The sequence below is a fragment of the Haplochromis burtoni genome, unplaced genomic scaffold (assembly GCF_018398535.1).
Source record: "Haplochromis burtoni strain Fernald_Lab_line unplaced genomic scaffold, NCSU_Asbu1 Contig_392, whole genome shotgun sequence".
Lineage (NCBI taxonomy): Eukaryota > Metazoa > Chordata > Actinopteri > Cichliformes > Cichlidae > Haplochromis > Haplochromis burtoni.
Window position 1 is genome coordinate 379,111 of NW_024582753.1, and position 24,335 is coordinate 403,445.

The 24,335-nt window shown below is 40.9% G+C and overlaps 1 protein-coding gene and 1 long non-coding RNA gene across 4 annotated transcripts in view; one reads left to right on the top strand and one right to left on the bottom strand.

The window, feature by feature from the left end:
- sall3a (spalt-like transcription factor 3a) overlaps positions 1 to 11,099 on the bottom strand; it is a 17,935-nt gene extending 6,836 nt beyond the window's left edge. Inside the window, exons 1-2 of one of the 2 annotated variants that reach the window (XM_005944148.1) lie at positions 11,012 to 11,099; positions 7,494 to 7,687 (exon numbers count right to left, since the gene is read on the bottom strand). In XM_005944148.1, the coding sequence (XP_005944210.1) occupies positions 7,494 to 7,575 (82 nt within the window). In that variant the 5' untranslated portion in view covers positions 7,576 to 7,687; positions 11,012 to 11,099. Of the gene's footprint in view, positions 1 to 7,493; positions 7,688 to 8,018; positions 9,076 to 11,011 lie in introns of those variants that run through there. The other variant, XM_042212746.1, reaches the window with a different exon arrangement.
- The window catches only part of LOC102288742, a 63,968-nt gene continuing 49,484 nt past the window's right edge, over positions 9,852 to 24,335 (top strand). Inside the window, exons 1-2 of one of the 2 annotated variants that reach the window (XR_006052780.1) lie at positions 9,852 to 11,043; positions 11,149 to 11,223. This is a non-coding gene — a long non-coding RNA (uncharacterized LOC102288742). Of the gene's footprint in view, positions 11,044 to 11,148; positions 11,224 to 24,335 lie in introns of those variants that run through there. The other variant, XR_001337075.2, reaches the window with a different exon arrangement.

The following is a 24,335-nucleotide window of genomic DNA, read 5'->3' on the forward strand; positions in this document are numbered from 1 at the left end:
AGTTATAGCGTGCGGGTCTCTCTGTCGGGGATGTCTGCATAAATAAAAATGTCTGAGTAGGAAGCACACTCAGTCACCACAAGACATCTAGCACGTACTTTATTTCAGAGTCGTCTCCTGTTCAGTTTACATTTGACGACCAACGAATACCTGGTAAACTATTTATCCACAAATTAAACCACTGTGTATACACATTTAAAATGTTAAGACAATTTCATGGGCAATTGCTGGAAATAAAAAAGGATTTACTTCATGCAAAGGCTGCTATAAAACAAGGTTATGTTCTTCAGTGATCCTATATTGTTTAAAAGTAGTTAATAACTAAGAAAAAAGTTAAATTCGGGTTAATTATTACTGTATGTGTATGACAAAAAAATCCCAAAGCATAAAAGTTGCATGTCTGCATTTAGCTGCTTTCACTTGTGTATATTTTCCTTTTTCCTCTAAGCAGCTCACCCAGTGGGCTAATCCAGCTTGTTCACTAAATTTTAAAAAAAGAAATCAGAATCAGAAAATTCCTTGGAACATATAGTGCACATTTCCTTATCATTAAAAGACCCGTTATGCTTTTCAAGTGAGCAATAGAGAGATTCATACATTGCTTGTGCTAACTTCAAAGGTTAAAGTGGAGTAAACCATAGCAAAGCAGAAATGAAGCATTTTTGCCAATTACAGTGACTCATTAGGAAAGAAATTCATCACTCCTCCTGTAATTTGTGGCCAAAGGGGCCATGCGCCATCGTGGTCTGGTGTCTGTGACTTAATTAATTATCAGCAGAACAGTTTTGGACAGACTCCGTGCTCTCATCTTCATTGGGGTTAGAGCTGACAAAGTAAGATATTATTTTACTAAATCATGGGTGCTGCCAGTTAAAAAAAAAAATCAATTAAGGAATTAAAGGAAAAGAAAATGTAAAATTCTTATGGTTTTATCCCAAGACATACATTGTACGTTGAGACCTCGGTATTAAAAAAAATCCATTGAAAAACAAATTAGTCATTTAAGCTCAAATACAAAACAGAAATTGACAAGTGAAAAGGAGCAGGTGACTGGAAACGTCAGCGACACGTGACGGCAGGCTAAAAAGCTCCTTAGCCCAGCAGCGGACAGCAGAACTCATTTCCATAATTGAGGGTTGAAAGGTCAACACAAATGAGTAGGCATTGTGTTGAGCTGATTAGTTATTAGAATGGTATTACTGTCAATCTCTTTTATTCATTCATACAATTACAAGTGGGGGTCTTTGTATGCCTCTGACCTCTCGCTCTCGCGCACACACACACACACACACACACACACACACACACACACACACACACACACTGACACGTTTCCTAAGACGGACAAAGAGAATTCACAGATTATGTGCATATGTACGAGGACAAACACCTAAAAAAATTACGACACGTAGACCTGCAAAAGCATGCTTTTTTGCCCTTAGTAGAGTGTACCAGTCACCTCTACACATACACAGGCCTCTGCTCCTAAATTGACTTATTTTCAAAAAAACAAAAACAAAAAACCAAAAAGGAAAGAAAAGACTCTTATAAATTACATTTTGTCCATTAAAAAAAATCCTTCCTGTCTGATAACTTTAGTAACTTTAGAGCGCTAATTATTATTATAAAATAAAAAAAATCTTATGTCCGATGCTTTTTTTAAATTCAAATCTGAACGCTGTGTAGTTGTATAAAATACACTGCCTCTTTAAAAATGTGCACGCCACTAAAAAACAAGGAAAACACACGAAATTGCCGTTTTCAGGTTTACTTTGACTAATGCTACAGTTAGTCAGCATTAATCATAGAAACACAAATTACAGCTGCGTGCATTGCAGATTATTGTCATACTTCCCGGGAAAAAACAAACAAACAAACGAGCATTAGGAAAGCTCATAATCTTAAAACAACTGTGTTGCTTTAACCTGTACAGTGCTTTTGTGCTGTGGAGCTAAGAGGCGACATTTTGTGGTTGCTTTGGGTTTGCAATGCAACACAGTGGAAAGGGATGCATGCATACGTGTGTGTGTTTCTATATGATTTTATGTGTGTTTGTGTTGGGGAAGGGGGCTAATATTGATTTTCCTATAGTATGAAAAAGAAGGGGACGGAAAAAAAATCCCATCTATTTTTCATTGCTTTAAGAGTCTTCATTTACGAATATTAAGTTGAAGGTAGTCAATAGGGGGATTGTAGACATTGAATCTGTGTGTCCGCTATCTTGCTCAGCAATCTCTGGCATGCCAACTGAAACTGCTAATCTGACATATTATATCAGATGAGGTATTCATGCTTACCACAGATTCTGTGAAAGTCACAGAGCCGGGCATTGAGAGAAGCACCGAAGCCTTGGCCAATTACAAATTTTCCCATTCTTAACAATTTCCAGATTCACATAATGAAAACAAACAGCAATGACAGTGGGAGCATTTACCCTACGTCGAGGTATTTCAATCTCAGTAAGTGCAGGGTATTGTAATTTAAATGCGCAATTAAAAAGTCTTCATCATACCCCGAGAACTTACATGTCATTTACACCAACAGCAGTCTGTGAGATCAGTATATCGTGACCAGCCTCTGTGATTGCGCTCTTCCTAAAAAGGCCCCTCCTTCTGCCCCCTTAAAATGCATTCTTCTCAAGAATGTGAGGATAGCTTAGGACCCTTAAAGAGAGATGCATCCCTGTTGGTCCTGCTCAAGCTGGAGGTTGAGGGGGGGAAAAAAAAAAGAAAAAAGAAAGAGGCCTGCTGCGTCCAACAATGTTGGAATTTGTGGCCTGATTAAATTTTTCCATTACACTTTTTGACACACTTCCGCAACTCTAATCGTGAGTACAAAAAAATAAATAAATAAAAAATAAAGACGTTTCAAGTTATTTTAAGTTGTTTGACGAGACATTTTAACTGAGACACAGCGTGCACTCTGCTTCGTTCTAACTGGGGCATAATCTGCACCGGAAGAAGACAAATGTCACTTAAATTCTGAACATTTGTAGTTAGTTCATTTTTGTTTAAAAGAATGACTCTTTAGCATACTGGTTAAGCGTCATAGCAAAGTTAAGATTAACTGCATGTTTGCATGATTTAAAAAATAATAATAATCAAGATTCAATAAAAAAAGGAAATCTAAATAATTATGCTGTCCTGCTGTACCCATGAAGCATATCCACGAATGACCCAGTGCATCCTTGGACTTGCAGAGGCTCAGTCGTCCTCAGCACAGCGCTGTGAGTGTGTGTCATCAGCCTGGTCAGCCCTACTGCAGAGTGGTACAGTCATATCTGCCCCAACAGAGAGGCCTTTGTCATGGCCTGCAGATGTGGAGCAGCCAAAACATTAACGATTTGTTTGTGTAAGCATTTGCAATACAGTATTCAATGACGACACTCTGTCCAGATGACACTCGCCAAGATGCCTCTCTGCCTCCGGATTTACAAAAGGAGTCCGAGACGAGGCGCTCTCGTTCTCTAACGTCAAAGGAGATTTTTTATTAATCTTTGCTTGGGGTTTGTTTAAATCAAATTGAACTCAAAGCTATATGTTTCCTGTTTTACACAGAAGGCAGAGCTGCACATCTTCGCTCACACGTTGCTCCTCCGCGTCCCCACTTTCTGGACAAACTGGTGTTTAAAATCATCTGAATAAGCCAAAACCAAACCATCGAAACCAAACCATTTAAAGGAGAAATTTACCCCTTCTGCTGACTACATGTTAGCTTTTTACCTAAATCCTCCAAATCTGCTGTCTTGTCTAACATTAAATAGTTCTTCCCTTCCCTGTCTAGTCCTTCCTCTCAATCAGGATCTCACTTGTTCGTGTGCTGAGTGGTAATTAAGACACAGCCATATTTGAGTGCCTTCTTGAAGACATCTTTGGCACAACTATGTGGGTGGTCCACAGGCCTGCACCCAATGGTGAGAGTGGATTAAAACAAAAGGCAAACAAAGCCCCGCTGCAGGGGAAGTGGTAACAACCATGTTGTCACTACCAGCAGGGATTTTCTCACTTTATTACATTTTTTTGGATTCATAACCATACACGCCCGTGCCTCTGCTGCTATGACGAAAAGAAAGGAAAAGGGCTCAGCCCAGAATGAACTCCGAGAAGATTTTGACTTCAAATAATTGCGACTGTGACCTGAGCCTTGTTGTTACCTGTTCCTCAAGTGTCTCATGTTTTTCCAGAGTAATAATTTTAGAAAAAGAAATCTTCCTTTCTTGCTTGAACAATGCTGTGCATGTCCACTGACAACTGAGGAAATTTACCTTTGAAAATTCTTCTAAATCTTCGTGTGACAGCGCAGAGTTTGGCCACCATTGCTCCCCTGCACATTCACACCTTGAACGACACTGGATGCCGAGAAAGCGGTGGCGTGGTGAAAAGCCTGCTGCTGCTAACGCTTTCTAGGACACGAGGAAACTGCGCTGCCAAGGTCAACGGCACACATGTTCTAATTGTACAAGGAGCTTGACATCTAGCGGCAGGATCTGGCTGCCCGGGGCTACACAAAGGTTAAGACAGCAAGCTTTATAAAAGCACTTCTAAGCAGACCACCCCCTCCTCTTCCATTTCCCCATCCTAGCACACACACACAAACACACTCACACACACACACACACAAAAACCCTCCCATGCCCCCAGGAGGAAAGTGTCCCGAAAGCCTGAGGGGACAAGATATGCCAGACAAGGGCTTGTTGGCACTTGATTTTAGTTTTTCATGTTTTCATGGATGCGGCACATTAAAGAGTACTCAGTAAGCTGCAGAGGGACAGCAGTCATAAATGCCACATACAAAGGAGACAAAATAATATTGGGAATATTTAGGGAAAATGAAGGTGTAAGCTGAAGCTTTGCAGGCACAGGGTTCGATTTGGCTGATTCTTTCCTTGTTTTCTTATTTGTAAGAAATGGTGAAGATCCCTGAGCACAATTTGAACACCACATTCTTCTTGACGTTCTCTTCAGCACTAAACTGAGCAAAAATGGATTTTAAGTCTCAGTCGAGCAGCGGCTGACGACTGGAACTTTTGAATCCCGTCGACGTTAATACGCGGTGGTTATGTCAAGGCCAACAATCGATAGTGTTCGTCGCAAGCTGCACCACACAGCAACAGAGAGCGGAGAATCCGATCATGCTGCAACGACACACTGACAGGGTGACATTCGTAGCTCATCATGTAAGGTAGTGTTGGTTGAGGCATGGTATTATTAGGTTTATTTAAGTATGTATGGGCTCACTGTGCTCTGCAAAAGGCTTGAGATTGTTTCACTGCTACGTCTTTCCTGAAAACAAGCGAGCCAGTATAGTTGCTTCAGCAAGGAAAGAACATTCCACGGACACTTCCAGTCTCGAGCACAATGGCACTGACAGCATACAGTATGTTACCGATAACGCTGTCTGAGTCTGTGTGTATTTTAATTATGCCAGGAGGTGTGTGTTAATCTGTGGAATAAAATTCAGAATAAGTGTGTAGAGATTTTTTTCTTTTTAAATTCCTCTCTTCTTTTTTCCCTCTCTCTGTGGATCTGACTGTTTTCTGTTTTATAAATTACAATAAACATTTCAAATCAAATATTTGTAACCTAACCTCGAAATCATCCAAACGTGAGATTTGACAGGAGCAAAAACAAGTTTGATTTTCAATCCACAATCCTACAGGAGTGCAACCTGATGGATGATTATCTCTGTACAGAATCTGAGCAGGGTCATCTGAAACACCGAATCAGGAAAAGTGTCTGTGTTTGTCAATTAGTCAGAAATTATATTTTTAAAAAAAGGAGAGATCCAAAGAGTAAACTGAACAAAAGAGTCGGGAATCATCAGTGTGATCCCCCACCCACCCACCCCTCACACCAGCATTTCCCCATGCAAAGAGAGCTTCTCCCCAGAGATTACATCACACATTTCTATTCTAAAGAAACCCTGGAAAATGTGTGTGTGCGTGTTCGCGTGTAAGTGTGTGTGTGCATGTGTGGGTGTCTGCGTCTGGGTGTGAGTGTTGACCAACATGGGCCAAGATAGAAAGGTATAAATAATAGCAGTGATTTGTTGAGAGCTCTGAGCTTCACTGATACCCAAAACACACACAAACATAAACACGCACACACACAGCTTTCTAAGTTTAAATAAGAGAAATGAAATTGACAAATTGTGATTTTTTTTAAAGTTTTCAAGTAAATTACAGTATTGTTGTTAAGATATGCTGCAGTAAATTGACATATTTTGTCTTATCCTCATATTTCCAATACATAAAATGATTTTTTTAAATGTTAGATTTGCCACAATTTCAATAATAATCTGCCAAATAATGTGGGACTTGTGCTCTGTACGTTTTTTTGTTTTATAGAAATCCAGTCATATTATTCCTGCAGCACTTCATCTGCCTTCGGACCTGACTTTAGCCCTATAATGATAGTGTTGCTGCGCAAAAGCGCAGTATAAAGGACAAATAATCTCTTTCCCCCCCCCCCCCCCCCCCCCCCACATGGCGAAGACGAGCTTTGTCAACCGATCTTGTCGATACTGTGCGCAAAAAGGAACAAATCAAGTGTGCTAAATTTATGTGGGGTGGGGAGGTGGGGGTAAACAAAAAGCATTTCCATAACAAAACAAGTCTTCGACCTGCAACAGATTCCGCAGGCGCTCAGGGACAAGAGACACACATGCAAAAAAAAAAAAAACTAAAAAAAAAAAAAAAAAAAAACAAAAAAAAAAAAAAAAAAAAAAAACAAGATAAAAAAATAAAAAATAGAAACGTATAAATTAAACGGCTTTTTAAATGAAGTGGGGGTTTTTTTAATCTAGTACGACCCATTGCTTTCACATCTGCAGAATAAATAATTCTAAACCTCTGGGAGAAAAAAAGCCAAATAATTTGCCAACTTCTTTCGTGTGTTTGTTACAGTTGTGCTTGCATTTCGGCGCGTGCGCGTGCACGTCCGAAACCAACTGCAAAAGTGTTGAAATACACTATTTTGCAGTGTACAGAGCTCCGAGATTTTTGTTTTTTAAACAGGCCTTTAAAATGGGCCTCCGGCACCTAATGTAGACGCTGTAACCAAAATGTAAACTCTTAACTATTATTAAAATTAACCTGCCTGACAAAAGACGATCATATGATGCAGGTTTAACAGTTTTTTGGGGGAGGGAGGGAGGGGGGACAAAACAGACACAAAACTTCTAAATCGTCAGACTTCTTCTTCGACTAAGGTGACACTTTTGACTTAATATTCGCATCGTTTTTTGATTTATTGCAAATGATTCCGCCTATGCCTATGAAATAAATCCAGTATCCCCACTACAAAAAAACAAAATAATAATAATAATGATGATAATAATCAGAATGACTTTAAACCTATTTAATTGAAAAGAATGTGTTAAAACGTTTGTCAAACAAAGTAAAGAAACAAACGTAAATTGAAGAGCAGAGCTGCGAGGGGAAGCTCTGAAAGCAGATCAGGCTAAAGGAACTTCAGCTGATCAAATCCACTCACCGTGCTCGGAAATCACCCCGGCTAGTGCGGGATCCTCGTCCGACTTGAGGTGCTGCGGTTTGGCTTGCTTGCGTCGGGACATGCTGCTGGCTTTAGTGGTGGCGATGCTGCTGCGTTTGCGCTCCGAGATGTGTCTGCGTTTTGCAGATACATCAGCGAAGAGCGAATCAACACACAAAAAGTTCGCAAACAGTCTGGTGGCGGAGAGAGAGAGGAGGAGAGAAAAAATATAAATCTGAAATTAGCCGGTGTTGCTGCTGCCGCTGCTGTTGCTGTGCGTTGGATTGCGCATGTCGGTATAATAATTATGATAGTGAATAATGCCTCGCGATTAATGGCAGTGTGTGAAGGTGGGGAGGATTGGCTGGAGGCCAATGGACGCGCATTGGATATGGTAATGAGGGACGGACTAAGCAATTAGCCGCTTCACTCTCAGACTTTATCCGTCTCTTTTGTCTTTACTATCCAACCTCCACCTCCCCAACAACACAAAACAACACAACACACCAAAATCTCTTGTTATACCCAGTTCACATGGGGTCTCCAACGAGGGGAACGCCGGGCTCCTTTGCCCCCTACTCCTTTGAGTAAGCGCACTGACTCACAAGTACTAAGGATTCACCAGCGCTTTCTTCTTTTTTCTTTCTTTTCTTTGACGAAGTGTCTCTCCCTGGCCTCAACGATCCATCGTTTACCGCAAAACTTCAGAAAACGTTTTCTCGTTAAGTCTGTCCCGAGATACTGGCTCAGTTCTCGCAGCGCCTCTCTCTCTAACTTCTTTTATTTATTTATTTTTCTTGTTCTGTGCGTGTGGCGAGGTGAACACGCAACTCCTTGAATCGGACTCAAAGGAAGCGACGTCTAAAGTCGAGATGTGTCAGATTTCTGTCGGTGGACATCTTCCCAGTGAAGCAGCCGCTGTTTGAGTTGCTACACGGGCACCGGCAGCAAGGAGAAGTGGACGGGACGAGTTAAGTTATTTGCAATAGAGCGATAAACTGCCACCAGCTTTTGCTTTTCTAAAGGCGCAGCTCCGCTCTCCAAACTTTGACGCGCGTCTTCCGAGAGAGCGGCGCCAAGATTAGCAACAGTGCTCCTCTCAGTAACAACAAGAACGTCTGTGTGATCAAACACTCGTGTGTCCGACAAAGAGAAGTCGCTTCGGTGCGTGTCTGACCGCGACGAAGTTCCTCCCGTGTACCTCCTCTCGCCGTGTATGCGCCCTCGGCTCGGTGCGCTCTCCAAAAGCGTCTTTTCTGGATATTTGCTGATCAAAAAAGCCCTAAGCACCACTTGATTTCCGAAAAAAATCCAAACCAAAACAAAACAAACAAACAAAAAGAAAAAAAAACTAAAGCTTCACTCGATGTCTTTCCTTCGCTCGGCTCTCGGGCTCATATCGAAACCAACTTTGAAGTTATCTTCTGGCAGCCCTCTAGCAGCGTCGGTCGGTCTGTCGCTGTTGGGCATGGCTCTGTGTGTGGGGGACTGCGCTGTGTGTGAGAGTCAACCCCCAAGCAGGGGTTCAGCCCATTGCTTTCAGCCACCACTAGGATGTACCACCACGTTACTGTTCAATGGATCGTCCTCAGACTTCTGTGTGAACACCCAGATTTGACCTCCCATCATATAATATCTCACCCGTCACCGCCCGTATCCGCCAGAAGGCTGGGTCATCATATTAATGCGGCAGAGTATTTTTATTTCGTGACATCGGCGATTTTCTGATTACACGGTAGGCTTTCAATCACAACACCCCGGCTTTATTCTAACTTTGATTCTGGAATGTGGACATTTTACGCACGGTGGCGGTTTTTGAACATGTGGGCTGCTTTTTGATTTATGTACCGACACTAATATTGGGGAATTATTGCAAAACAACACAATAATAATAATATGAATATGAATAAGTAAAGTGTGTCAGAGTACACATCATACAGCATATAATTAAAACCTCTTTCCCTCAACACACAGTTAAAATAAATACAGAAATTAATTATAATTTTGCACTAAAATGTACGCATGCACGGTGGGGAGAAAGGAACCAAATGAGCTCGTGCTTGAGTGCCATGCGAACACTGCGTTTTATTTATTTAACAGAAGTAACGGTTTCATGTTTATTTCCGTATTGCTAACTTAAGGAAAATGCATTTTCATATTGCATCGTTAAAAGTGGATGTGGAAAATGGGCACATCATAATCGCGCTTGTTTCCGACTTCAGGCGCACAAATGCTGCCAATTCCTGACTAAATTAGAAACCTTTTTACTGTAATGATAGATCTTCAGCTTTTTTCAGTTCATGGGTGAGCTCAGTTAGAGCTTCCCCGCTCTCCCCCCTCCCTCGCCCTCCCTCTTGTCTGTTTGACTTGTCTATTCCCCCGCGTCCACCTCATATGAGAGACAAATCTGTTGACAACAAGGTCGTCCTGTGAGCAAACTTTCGGTGCCCCCCCTCCCCCCTTTTCTTCTTCCTCTCCATCTCTTTCTATCATCCCCTTTGAAGTTATGTCCAAAAGGCTGTTATTATCTGGTATTAATAGATGCAGCCCCAGGAAGACAAAATCAGCTATTGATAATTGCAAGGAGTATACGGCAGCTACTGTATCGATCGGCGTGTCCTCCACTCCCCTGGTACTGAGAGATAAGGAGACACACTCTTTAGAGCAATATAATTTCTTTTGACCTATCTGCTTGCTACAGACTTATGATGAATAGCCAGAGTGGCTGAAGTCCTTTATCACCAAAGTTACCCCCTTGATATAATATTGATTCTTTATAACTAGCTCGCCACACAAAAATCAAACTGTCCACTTGGCCATCATCATCATCAATATCATCACAAAGGCGGAGGAATGAAGATCCCCCGCGCGTCTAAAGGCGAGCCGTTACAATCTCCTCTGTAGGCCTAATCTTTATTTTGCTGATGATGAAAGGAGAGGGGAAACGAGGCAAGGTGCCATTTAAGACGCGGTGCCATTTAATCCGGTATAGACTACACATACACACACCGCACACACTTATAGAGAGAGAGGGAAAGAGAGGGGGTGTCCAGACCGGGCTGCCGAACAGCTTTGGAATTCACGTCGCTTGAAAAGTTTGATTTCCACTAAGCTTTACGTAACCCTAAGAGCCCCTGTGATTTTATATAGCTTGATCTGACTTCAAAAATAAATAAATTACCAAGTCAAATATTATTGTTCTCCAATTTACTGCAGTGGACGAGCAAATAAATACATAAATACGTTTTTTTTTTAAAAAGCACTTTTTTGTTTCATGGCACTGCGGATGCCGGATGCCTCAGAGGTATCCTTTAACCTTAGAGGCTGCTTCCTGCAGAGCTGGATCCCCACCGAGGCTATTACAACGGGGGCCACTCTCTCTATTCTCCGAGAGAGGAGTGAGAGTGCTGCTGGTGCTGCTGGTGGAAGAGGAGGAGGAGGAGGGGGGCATGGTGGCGGAGGAGGGTGGGAGAGGAGGGAGAGCAGAAACGTGTAATCACCCAAACAACCGTTTTTACCCGTTTCACCCCCTCTGGATCTGTGTCGCAAGGTGAGAAAAGGGCTGCTTGGGCTTCCACGCTGGCCCTCGCTGCATCACAAAGTGCACAGGCAGACTTCGGTAACAACTCCTCTCCTCTATTCTTACACCCCGCAGTCCGCTGTGAGCCTGTCTGCCTTTCACTGCGGATATCGTGGAGGGAGGCCGGAGCGTGAAGAAGACACCAGAGAGGTAAAAAAAAAAAAAAAAAAGACTCCCAGAGTTTGAATTTACTGCTTCGCTTTGGCCGCTGTGCATCACTGTATAATAATAATAGCTTTACAGTTATCCGTTACATATCTTTAAATAGAAGGATCTAAGAAATTGAATTTTTATATGTGTGGCTCAGGTTGTAAAGCATGTGATTAGACCGCTAAAGTGGCGCAGTATGAAAAAAAAAATATGCGTGCGTTGCGTCGGTGTCCAATCAGACGTCTTTGCGCCGCCGCAACTGGTGCCAAGACGCATTTACACACACCGCAGGCTACTGTAGCAGCCTATGGCAGCCTATGGCATAATCCCAGGGCTTCATCTGCACCAATCAGAGATGAGATGGAACTTTTTCTGCCACTGAATGAGCCCAATTACAGCGTCTCTGAAGGCAAACCCAAACAATATTTATGTTGTTTCATTGTCTGCGTACGCTTTTGAAGCAATCTATACTTACATTCTGTCTTTTGCTAAACTTGTACTTTATTCCTTGTAATTAGTCCACGAATAATTTACAATTTAGCAATGATTTTTTTTCCCCCCAGTCTTAGAGCTAATAAATACAATTATTACGTTTTGGCAAATGCATTATTAATAGTAGAATTTAGCGTATTTGAAGTATAATAATACTACACATATACAGCATCATTATGATGATTGTAATTATTGGAGCATGGTCACTATAGAGGTTTTAATAATCTTGTGTCCTAGAGCTAATTTCTGCATATATACTTGTAAATGTATAAAGTAAACACATTGTTATCCCCCACCAGCCTTTATCCTTATACTACTGTATGTCTTAATACTTTGGAATTTGCATTTAAAATTTAATTATTTTAAAATGAAAAAAATAGGAGCACAAGTTGTGTTCTAAAGTTTATTGCGGCATGCAGAACTGTTTGTATGTTCTTTTTTAATTAAGTTTTGTTGAAGGGGGGTTCAGAGAAAGTCACTTCATGTGCAGCTTTAGCAGACACTGCATAGTTTTTGCTATGTGCTACACATCTTTTTGTTGGATATCTAAACGCACACATACTTGCACACGATTTGATACATAATTGTGGACATCATGCATAAGTAATGGCTGTTGTAGCTGGGACTCTAACTAAGTGGTAACTGTCTGTGATCCTGCTCTGAAAATTGAGTGTTGTGCTCTCACACTGATCGCACAATCAGAGATCAGGCGGCACATGAGTCTGCTTGATAGAACCCAACCATATATTTCCAGTTATCATCAGGACCTGCTCATCGTGCTTCATTTGAGCCAAGCTGAGATAAAATGTGACAGGCAGCTTGTACCTGAGATGAGTAAAATTTGATTTGACTGGTCCAATCAGGTTTAATTGAAATGAATTGAATCAGCCCATTTCTTCTGCTACTGTAATTAAATTAGTAGCTGGGCCGCAATTGGACGTCGAGTTGGCACTTGAGAGGAGATGACAAAATGCTCATTGCTGCCGCCAAAGGACTATGTGTCAAATTTGATGTGAAAATGCTGTTTGACACACTGGCATAAGCTGTCGCTTTGCTCGAAGTGTGTACAAACAAACACGCTAGGATTATCTCCTGGACTGAGCCACTTCCTCATGTGAATGAAAAAGTGTGGAGATATGCATGCAAGTCATCAGAACAAATTAAGTGTGAAAGCACATTTGCTGCATATAGAGTGCAGCAACATTTCTGTTATTGCTTTATAGCCCCCAAAACACCTAAATGAATGCCAAAAACACTGACGCTGGCTTGCCACTGCAGCTCTTACAAGGTCTGAAATAAAAAGGAGTCACAGACTCAGAGTCTGTAACCTATGGATCTTTTGAAAATTCAAAATTAAGAATTAACATGAGAAAAAGTTGAATAAAATTCTGCAGCATGCAGAAATAATAACACTGTCGACGTGTGATAAAACTGCAGTGCTCGTAGATCGGTTTATATTGGTGTAAGCTTCCTCGATAAAGATACACGTGAGAACATTATTGCACTTTGATGTTTGAATTGGAGGCCTTGTGTCAAATATCTCCTGTATCAACCAGGCCCACCACTCAGGAAGGGAAGAGGTTTTACTGCTCCAAGGCCTTGGTCATCTGTGGCTCTAATGCCATTTCCAAGAACAATGAGCAGAAAAGGGCTAAAGCCGCACTGATGACACTTAATCTCATTGGAATTCCTTGTCAGGTTTGACCTTGGAAAGATATTAGCCACTCGACAAGTGACTGTGGGCGAGGGGAGGGGCTGCGTGTGTGTCTGTCTGCAGTTACTGTGCGATTGTAAGTTTCTATTTAAGTATACAAATATGCTTCCTTGTGCTTTATCGCATATCATAGTGGCAAAATGATTTTCACTGAACTTGAAAGCCATTTCAGGTTTACAAGTGCAGCGTGAGCTTTTCTACCGAGTGTGTCTGCGCAGCGGTGTAGCAGTCGTGATGTGACTGTGGGGTTGAAAGAGATTATCCATATGCATGTGAGCAGCCAGAAACCAGACCATTGGGCTGCAGGGATCTGTGGTCCAGTGATGTGTGTGCCACATTGTCTGTTCAATACAGGCATCTAAATTTTTAAACAGCATCAGTTACTTCATACTGCCATTGTTTTGGCACCATTTGCCTTGCTTAATCCTGTCACATATCTGTGCTATCTTACAGTGCAGAGGTATGTGTCTGTGAGTGTGTGTGTGTCGGTGTGGGACGCTGAGAGATTTTGTGTCATTATGAGTAGTTTGCGATTAGAAGTGTGTGTGTGTGTGTGTCAATATCTTTACAAATTTGTGGAGAGAGATAAAACTTAAACGCACTCATTTTTACACTGTGCCTCTGATTTTCGACATTCTCACAAGTGTGTTTCTGTATTTTACTCCCAAAGTGACTGCCTTCATTCAGTCCACAGTGTTGCATCAGTTTGTTTCAGCTGTTCCCACTACAAAGATGCATACAAGGTGACATTGCTTGCAAACAGCCTGCAAGCATTAAAAGCAGCATTTAGAATCAAAACGATATCCATCCAAGTAAAGCTGAAGAGATCCCGTGTTGCCACTTTTTGCAAAAAAACCCAACAATTCCTGACTTTTTCCTTTTAAGTACTGGTATCTAAATAGATGCGCATTTGTGCACGAATGTGTTTCACAGACTGTTTTCAACTTAAGAAGTAGAATAAATTGGAAGTAAATATGACGCAGCGTTTGTCTCAGTGATATCAGACTTCAACACCCGCACGTCCCAGAGACATAAAAAAAAGCAAAGTGCTGTTAGAACATTACTGCTGTAAAGGAGTTGCATCTTGTGGGGAAGATTCCTCAGTTTACCATTCTGGATGCACCGTTATGTCAACAAACCCTCAGTCTTTCTCTTTCTGTCTCCAGGGAGAAATATTTGCACAGGGAACCCTTCTCTGTATAGTTTCTATAGTATTCACTTATTTGTCCCCAACGCTGACTTATTTATGGCAACCCGCTAATGAGCTATACGGTCTTTTGTAGTGACAGACAGCATGTGTAAACATTTAGATTTTTTTTTCTCCCTCTTCAAGTACAAGGCGAGATCCACCAAATTAAAAGGCACAAAGTGAAATGAAATCGCGCAGCAACCTAACACCTGATCAAATACAAGGTTACCCATGCAGTGTTTTGTGTTTTGCCGTGTTAATGCCCTATGTTGCTATCAGTCTGGCGTGTGTTTTGGAGGACTGCCAGCCAGAGGAGGAAGAGCACCTATTTTGTGGAGAGGTAATTGCTACACAGTAGCCTCTGATTGCCAGGAACTTTCACTGGGAACGGCCCCGGCTCCCTTTTCACTCGCACCGACAGCCTGATTACAAATCATCTTATTGATTTGATGAGTGCAAGATGTTTGCTAATAACTGTTCTCATACCATCTGTTAATCTTTGTTGTGATTAAAGAGGTAATCCCAATACCCATTATTCCCAATGACAAGAGCGGGGGGATCGTTCTCTTACACAAGCTTTAGTCTCTCGCAGGCCAGGCTGGGCTGAAAGGGAAGCTCAGGAGAGGGGGATGGGGGTGCAGTACCTAGGATATCAGCGATCTCCGAATGCAACTGAGAAGTCTGCGCCACCTTCCACATAACAAACGCGATACGAAAATAAAAGGGGGGGAGAATTACATCCTTGCTAAAAATCCATTACCTCGTGTAATCACGCAAAATGATTTTTCTTAAATATGATAATAAATCACAGGCTGGATCAATAGCCTGCGGACCAACTGCTATGCCCTGATAACGTATCAATCAATATTTAGTATTTAGTATTTAGATTTTAATTAATACCTTGGCGGGGCTCGGAGCCCGTTAGCACACGAAAGAAATATAATCTGTGATAAAAATAGACCAGAATAAATACATTTTTAAAAGCAAATGAGCTCCTGTTAGCATTTGCACAGTAGCCCCTCGTATCTGTCATTGATCAGTCAGTTTCTCAGTTGTGATTAAGGACCCTTCAAAATCAAGCTTTGTGTGTATGGAGGTGTGCGTGTGTGCATGCATTGCATAGAGGAGGGATGGACGTGTGCGCGGGTTCACGTGGAAACATTTTCATCGATCATTCTCGGTAAGGCTGAGCTTCTGAAGCACCTGATCCAAACTGTTCATACACAGAAGATCAAGTGTGAAGGATGTGTTGTATTTCAAGTGAAAACATAAGCAGAAATATGAATATGTGGGGCTAGGTTAATTGGAAAATCCAAATTGTCATTAGGTGTGAATGTGCGAGTGAATGTGAGTGTGAATGGTTGTCTGTCCCTGTGTGTTGGCCCTGCGACAGACTGGCGACCTGTCCAGGGTGTACCCCGCCTCTCGCCCTATGACAGCTGGGATAGGCTCCAGCGCCCCCGCGACCCTGAAAAGGATAAGCGGAAGTGGATGGATGGATGGATGGATGAATATGAATATGCTACCAGAAGATTTCTGGTTTATCAGTAGTCTGAGATATATTATATATTGACAGATCATGTTTCTGTATGCTATGTTTACATTGTTTGGATTTGCTAACATGCATATCTCAAAGAGTTTGGTATTGCTTGATGATTCAAAAATATATATATTTGTTTGCTTTCTCCTCTTTTAAAAAAAAAATCACAAAAAATGACTAGCAGACAGAGAAGTAAGTATACAGCTAATTGGTTAAGGCCAAATACTTGCGTTAAAAAAAAAGTTATCATTGTTGGAAAAGACTCCAAAGATAATTGCAATTTCATTGGGAGCCTGAGCTGTTAAAACGTGTCTGTGTGGGAACGAAGTCTGCAAAGTTCCTCAAAAACGTCTGCTAGAAAAACAGCGGTTAGTCTGTGTAACTCACAATCTATTAGTATGTGTGAAGTTCCCGTTAGAGTTCACGAGTGTTGTTGTGGGGTGCAGTGATGAACAAACTTTAGTTTGTGATGGCTATGGGTTTGCTTACCCGTACCCTGGCTCTGTCCATTCCCAAACTGTGATCTTTTCCTGAACGCTACAAAGGAATTTTGTTGCATAAAGCGAACACAACAGCCAATGATTAGGAAAGAAGTTAACAATAAGAAAGAAACACTGATTTAAAACAAAGCAGCGCTAAGAGAGACAGAAAAAAACTCACATTTCCCACAGAACATGAGACACAAACTAATTTATTCTACTTCCACTCATCCGGCCTCCTTGTGTGGCCTTTGGCACTCTTTAGGGAGATCTTTGTTTCTCTTTTAGCAGAGTTTGCACTGGATGTTGAGTGTCGCCATGCTAGTGAATCACAGCACCTAAAGCCACTTTGGTGTGTACAGCACTGACACACCAGCAGCTTCAGCAGAATGGCAGAATTTAAATAGGAATAAGAACAGGTGGAAATACCATGCAGACTATTTGTTTTCCCAGCACTAAAACTAGTAATCCTAATCTTAATACTCCTGCATGCTTACAGATATCCTGCATGCAGTAGCTTTAAACACTTTAAGTGATGCTTCCTTGAATTACTCTGGAGCATACAGTAAGGAAGTGCAATTAATCAAACGATGTCCTGTTCTTACAGAAACACTTAAGCAAATAGTTTCAAACTGATGCATTTAAGTCATTGCTTCTTGAATTTACACGCAGGGGCCCTTTTATAATCTTTCCTTAAGGTTTTAAGTGTTGAACACAGGACTGCCAACCGCTTTTCAATTGGATTGAGTCTTGTGGCATTTGTAATTGGAATCCTTTTGCTTTATAAAGAGATTAAAATAGTTAAATATAGAAGCAGAAGGGCAGAGTTTGACCATCAGGATGTGCATGGCTAACACAAGATTAATAAGACATAGTTAAACAGGATTCAGCGCTAATCCTCCTTCGAACTAGTGCATCTGACTTGACTGGTTTGACTTGTAATCTGATGACACGTGTCTTTCCTTACTATGTATTTTCTTAGTTAAAAATGCACGAATTATGATTCATGTATCAGGTATGTATTTACAACTAACTAACTATATGATGTCAAATTGAGTTTATCAACACGACATTTTGTCTTATTCTGTTTGAAGATCAGCATTTAGTTGTACCTTACAGAGCATATGAAGAGGAGACTGAAGGGCTCTACAGATTTTTGGCTGGAGGCTGTGGTAGTTCTAAGGTTCCTGGAAAGTCAGTCGGTGAGCTAACAGGACATGTGCGTGTTGCTCTGGGCTACGGCTGGATTTAAGTGTCTCACGGCTGTCTGCTGTCTAACCCAGGTTAACAGGATATTAGGCCACAGCAAGTGGCTGGTCTCTCATTTAAGCTGATCCCTGACACACACGTCCAGTGTCACTTTGGCACATACTGTAGGACACGCGCATAAGTCAAGGTCACACCTTTGCCTGAATCTTTTTCATGTTTTAATATCTATTCAATGATCATTTCTTATCAAAGTGATGAACCCCCCAGACACAGACAAGTTCCTCTGACATGATAAGTCTGATTCAATATTTTCCCACATCCACAGCCATCAAACTGCAGTTATCACTGTTGAGCTTGAATATCAGATTAGCTCCGTGTTAAAGCTCACACACCATGAGACTGGACTGCATGGGCCAATCCCCATTAATCCCGTCTTACTGTTAGGTGGACAAGGTGCCAAGGAGGCCCTGTGTGGGCTGGCAGTGGGTGTATGTTAGCAGAGTGAGTCAGCTGCTGCCGGAATTACTGTAATTGAATTAGTGTATGTGTGGTAGTACACAGCAGTTAAAGTGATATCATGTAAAAACAATGTAAAATTCACAAGTTACACACTGTGTATCATTAAACTATATATTTAAGACTTTCTCAGCATCACCAGCATGAGGATTTACACGGACCAATCATTAGTAATACTGTGAGAGTTTGTTGACTCATTATGACGACGGTAAGGATATAGTTTCCCTCCTTTACATGCAGCCTGATTAAAGATGAGGTTATTAATGTTTACTTAAAAATAAATGAAGAAGTATTAGTGTAAATATTTTTACCCTTATACATACAAAATTGTAGGTTTACCATAAACTCTGCATAGTGATATTATTTTTTTTTCTTTTTGGATTTTAAGCTGGCTGTGACTTTACAGTTTACTGAAGGGTCACTGCTATCATCAGCCCCATTTTCAACCATTTAAACAAATAAATATATGCTTAATCACCCAGTAAAGTAAGTTAGAGTCTAGTCCTAAAAAATAAGATTTAGCTGTTCGCGAACTTCATATCCGTGTTGTTGCAGACCAAAGAAAAATATACTGAATTTATACAAAGTGGAAAATAAAATGTGTCGTAACTTTTTGTTTGTGTGGAAACCTTTATATCATTAGGATGTATTTGTGCGAATGTAAATACACAGATTCACTGCTACACAAATTAAAGTTTAGAGTCCTGGTCTGCAGGATTTGTCTTGATCAGGTGCCTCTGGCATCACATTTCGGCACTGGATATGCTTATGGGTTTGCTTTTTCAGCATGCAGGATTAATGTTGGAAAAAAAAATATTTCAACGCAAACCCAAAAGGAAAAGCGACTCCCAGAGTAGCTTTGTTTAAGTCTTGTGTATGGGAATCTAGGATAGCATTAGCGCACGTTAGCAGATGCCTTCAGCTGATGGGAAAAAAATTGTTTAAGGAGAGTTTTGCTTGAGCTTAGTACTTTTGCAAAGACATCATGGCAATAGCAAAATATATACAGAAAATTGCGAGAACAATATTTTGCCTCTGATTGTTGAGCCGGTGTTTTGTTCGAGAATAGCTCACAAGCCTAAGCAGAAAGGTCCTAGTTTAATTCAAACTAATTTCTCTCTTCCCCATTTGCTTTTTTTTTTTTTTTACATATTTATTAGAAAACAAGAATAAAAAATTATGTTTCATTGATTCACATGTGGAATTTCTGAAAAAAAAAAAAGGTCCACAGCTGAAAACTAAATTAAGAGAAAAGAAAAGCAGAGCAAACCAGAGAAACTGAAAGATTGAAATAATGCTGAAGCAGAGGATGAAGATGGTGGAGGGGGATGACGGACAGTTGTGGAGACAGGGTTGTTAGTTTATGTAGGCTGCGGGCTGACTCGACTGGAAAATTTTGATCACTTTAATTTACTATATCCAGGGTTGCCTCTCTCCCTGTCCAGCACTTTTATCAAGCCCTGTGAGCCCGTATTGATTTTTTTATTTTCTGCCCAGGATAAGAAGACAGAGAGTTAGGGAGCTCTGGTGAATGGAGAACTTTCCTCAGATTGCTGCTATTCTCCAGCTTATTGCATCCTGTCGTTTGTAGTTTCAGATGATGTCCAGTACGCCACGGCTGCTCCAGCCAATAAACAAGGTGACTAACAATGGAAGAGGGCCAGGAATGAAGAGAGGGAGACAAGCTAACCACCACACCACACACAGCTAGAATGCAAGGGCGGAAGAGGACATTTTATAGCTAGAATTTGCCTTTTTTTTCTTTGTTTTTACGGCTATGTTGAGAGGCTGTTTTTAAAACGTATCATTATGACTATACTGCAGTATAGAAAGCTCATGTCATGTGTTTTATTTTTATTTCAGTCTTTTTAAAATCATTTTTTTGGCATAAAATTTTGTCATCATATTAAGCGAAGCTCTGTGAGGCAGGGGCATGATTTCTTAGGGATTTCTTAGCTAGGACTACAGCTGTAAAACATTCAGCTTAAATGTAGTTTCTCTAAATCGTGGTCATTTAGGATCTAAAATAGCAAACCTTTTTTTCCTTGGACAGCAGAGTATTATAATCCTCCCCGAGCCCTGAAGACAAGATACAATTTAACATTTTTTAATATATTTGTATATATCTGTATTCTTGTTACTGTGTTTCTCCCAGAGCCAAATTAATTATCACCTTTGCCCCAAAGAAAAGGCAATTAAACAGCAGAGCTAATGGTTTTTCCTCTAAAAATGAAACGGGACAAAGGTTTTGTTCCCATTTCATTTTTTTAATAACGTGTGTATCAGACAAATTGTTGCATAAAATCTTCTGATTTTCTTTTACATTTTTTTGCTTCTTTCTTTCTAGTGGCTCTATTTTTGCATTTTCATATGTTAGCCTGTGTCTGTCTGTGTGTGTGTGTGTGCTATGTGTGTGTGTGTGTGTGTGTGTGTGTTGTGTGTTGTGTGTGTGTGTGTTGTGAGTGGAGAATGAGAAAGTGTGTGTGTGTGTGTGTCTGAGAGTGTGATGTGTGTGGGAGAGAGAGTAAGAGAGAGAGAGAGATTAGTGACAGTCTGATAAAAGATGTCTCCAAAACCCTAATTAAAATTGAATACCCCTGCGAATGCAAAGCAACATGCAATCTGCAGGTATTTCATTTAGAGCAACTATCTCAGCGTAAAGCTGCTTTTTTATGTCTTTCTTCATTGCACACAAATAGCTCTACCCAGTTCATTTTATTTTTCACACTTCCACATCTGTCGCCGTCTTTGTCAGACCACACAAGCTTGCCCTTCTGTCCCTCTCTTGATGTAAGACAACACTGATAAAACAAAATCAAGCTGAGGAACCTGCAGTTTGTCCCCCCCCCTGAAAAGGCTTTCAAGGTTCAGCTCATTAAGATACTTAAAAAACAGAGAGCTCTCTAATGAAACTGTGAGCAGTGATATTTTGATAACGCAGGCAGCCCTTATAAAAAGGATCTTCCTTGCCTTTATTTCTTAACAAATAGCTACGCTGATAATACTTTGATAGCTATGGTGCATCTATTTGTCAGCAGCAGTTTTTAGAAACGGATGGGAAAGAAAGTCAAAGCAGTAACTCATTAAACTTTGATCCGACTCGTTTTGGAAATAAAAAATATGTAGACAGTTACAGTGAGTTTGATTGGTTGGTGGAGATGTGCACTTATGTTAACCGTGTGAAATAACGAGCGAGACTGATTTAATTTACAGATCATATCTGATCATTTCTCCTGTTCTGTCTTCAATAAAAAGTGCGTGTTCACAGTTCCTAAATCCTCACATTGCCTGCTTGTTGCATCATTTAAACTGAGCCTCTTCCTCTGTCTTTTTTGTGTAAGTTTTGTGTGTAAAACGAGAAGACCTATTGCACTGTACAGCTGAAAACCGTCTTTGAGATATGACCTGTGTTGTGGCTGCAGTAGCACTTTCACTTCCTACTGTCTGGACTCAGACTGCCGGCCATGTGATCTCAGTTTAGAGGAATCCACACACACTTGCCAGTGTCATCAGCAACTGGTGGCATATGGTTTACCCAGCGGTCAGACTCTTCAACTAGTTATTAGCTAGTTATTAATATTATTATTATTATTATCAGTTAGCTATTTCATTTGTTTGTTTTTGTTTTTTGACAGGACATTTTTTTATTTCGGGGTTTATTTGTATGTTTTCTCCAGGTTCTTGGGAAACCACCTTCACATATGAAACAATTCTAATGTTATAGTAGCAAAAAAGAAAGAACTAATCAAAAAGAGAGTTCAGTCTCAATAACTAGAAGCAACGCAAATATAGGTTATAAAAAAGTAAATATTTGCCTGAAAATAGGGGAAAACGTTGAATGGGAAATGAAAAATGATCTTTAAAGAGTAAAGGAGAGGCTGACTGGATAGTAACCAGGCCACGTTTTATATGTTTTGTCGTGAAAAAGCATGAGCTGCACAAACAAACTAGGCTGCAACAGCCTTAGTGCAAAAACATACCAGTATCCAGGACCTCTGGTTTTGAAAAACCAGGAGTGCTTAAACATTGCTCAAAGCTCGCACCTATAATCATTTTTACTTGGCCGCCTGCCCATAATGCAGAGGAAATTGCTCTGGCTTGAGCTGCCGTTTAGTCACAAGGATATGGTCAATTTGGTACTCTGCCAAAGCCATACCCCTGAGTCATTTTACTGTATGTATTTTTTGTTATCCATTCCCAGAACAGCAGTTGAATCATACAGCACATAAATAATCCCCAGCACAGAGCTGAAAGTGGTGAACAATAAATGTGTCTTCGACAAGTGCTTGTTTTCCCCTAACCCCACAGAGCAGGCTTTTTTAACCTCCTCATTTTCCATGTAGACAGTTATTAACTTCTCAGATGATATCTTGTCATTGTTAACTATCGATTCCCATCATCATTAGAGCGTCTAATAACGAGGCTCTTGCCTTGACAATTTTTGTATATCTGCCAGGAGTGACAGTCCCGCGTGTTAAAGACATGTTTACTTCACTCCGGGATCAATAAATGCTGTGAGCCAGCATGAGACAGTATAGGCCCTTACCAGTGTTATCGATGCACAGTGTATCACATTATGAAATATACGTAGGTGGAAGCTGCCCACAAGATTAAGGAGTCCTCATAGATCAATGAAGAGTATGAGCATTAATATGTGCTGCTACTTCCATCCCCTGGACACCATAGGTTATTTTTGCTCTCAGGCTGAACACCGATGCACGTGCTTTTGCGTGAACTGGGAGAATTAGATTTGCTTACCGGTGTTACAATCCAATATCTATCATTGAAAGGATTCTTTTCACACACGGCCAAAGGTCTCTCATTTTAGGCCCGGGCAGCGGCGCTGCAACTGAGTTCTTATGTAAGATTTTAAACTTATTAAGATGGGAGAAAATCTACTTTTGCAATGTGTTTGCATGACCGTGTGTGCGTGTCTGTGTGCGTGTGAGACAGCAGTGCTGAACTTGAGAATGAGGGTGGGAAAGCTTCACGATGTCAGGAAATGCTCTTTCTTCAAGCGATTTCACTGTTTAATTCCATGCTGAAATTTCGTCACCTTATATTAACCCTTTCATGATCTCGCTTTATTTTTTTCCCTTTAATCTGTGAAAGAAACCTCTTTGTTATTTGCATGTACCCTGAAAATGACTATATTACCCAGCACCATAAATATGACGTTTTCCCCTAGTAATCATCTTGACCACAACCAGTTGTCCTCATATAGAAAATGAACTCATAAAACTCACTTCCTATGATGCACGTCAGCCCTAAGAGCTTCTCATCTGAATATATCCCCACTGTGGAGGACAACAGAGGCGTGTTGTCATCCAGCTGACCCTTGAAGTGGCTAGATGAAGGGCATTGAGGAGGAGGGGTGAAGGGTGGAAGGGAAACTTGGGCCAAGGTCAAGAAAGCTAATTTGTTTCCTGTGTCCCCCTGCCGTCCCTGAGAGGCAGACCACACACTGCCCATTCAAAGGGGGGGCTTTACTGTGGTCAAGGGTGCATAACATGGGGTTGAGCTCATCAGCTACTGGGTCCTGTATCATGTAAGAAAGAAATCATTTGTATTTTTTTTCTTATTAAGAAAACTATTGTATAAAAGACATAATATTAGTGCTGTACAAGACTATATTTTGGGGCATTGGATAGAATGACAACTTGTGCACAAAAAAGTACACAGACACGGTTAACATGGTTATTCTATGTTGGGGTTGAATGAGATTTCACTAAATGTGGCCAAATATTTTACTAATTATCTTCAAATGACACTAATTAGTGATTATGTCACCTTTCTCTAACTGTGTCAGCTGGTCAGGGGAGCATAAGGAATGTGAAATAACAGAAACTACAATTGACAATCACTACAGTCATCAGCTGTGTCACCACGAAAATATATTTCACACACACACACACACACACACACACACACACACACACACACACACACACACACACACACACACACACACAC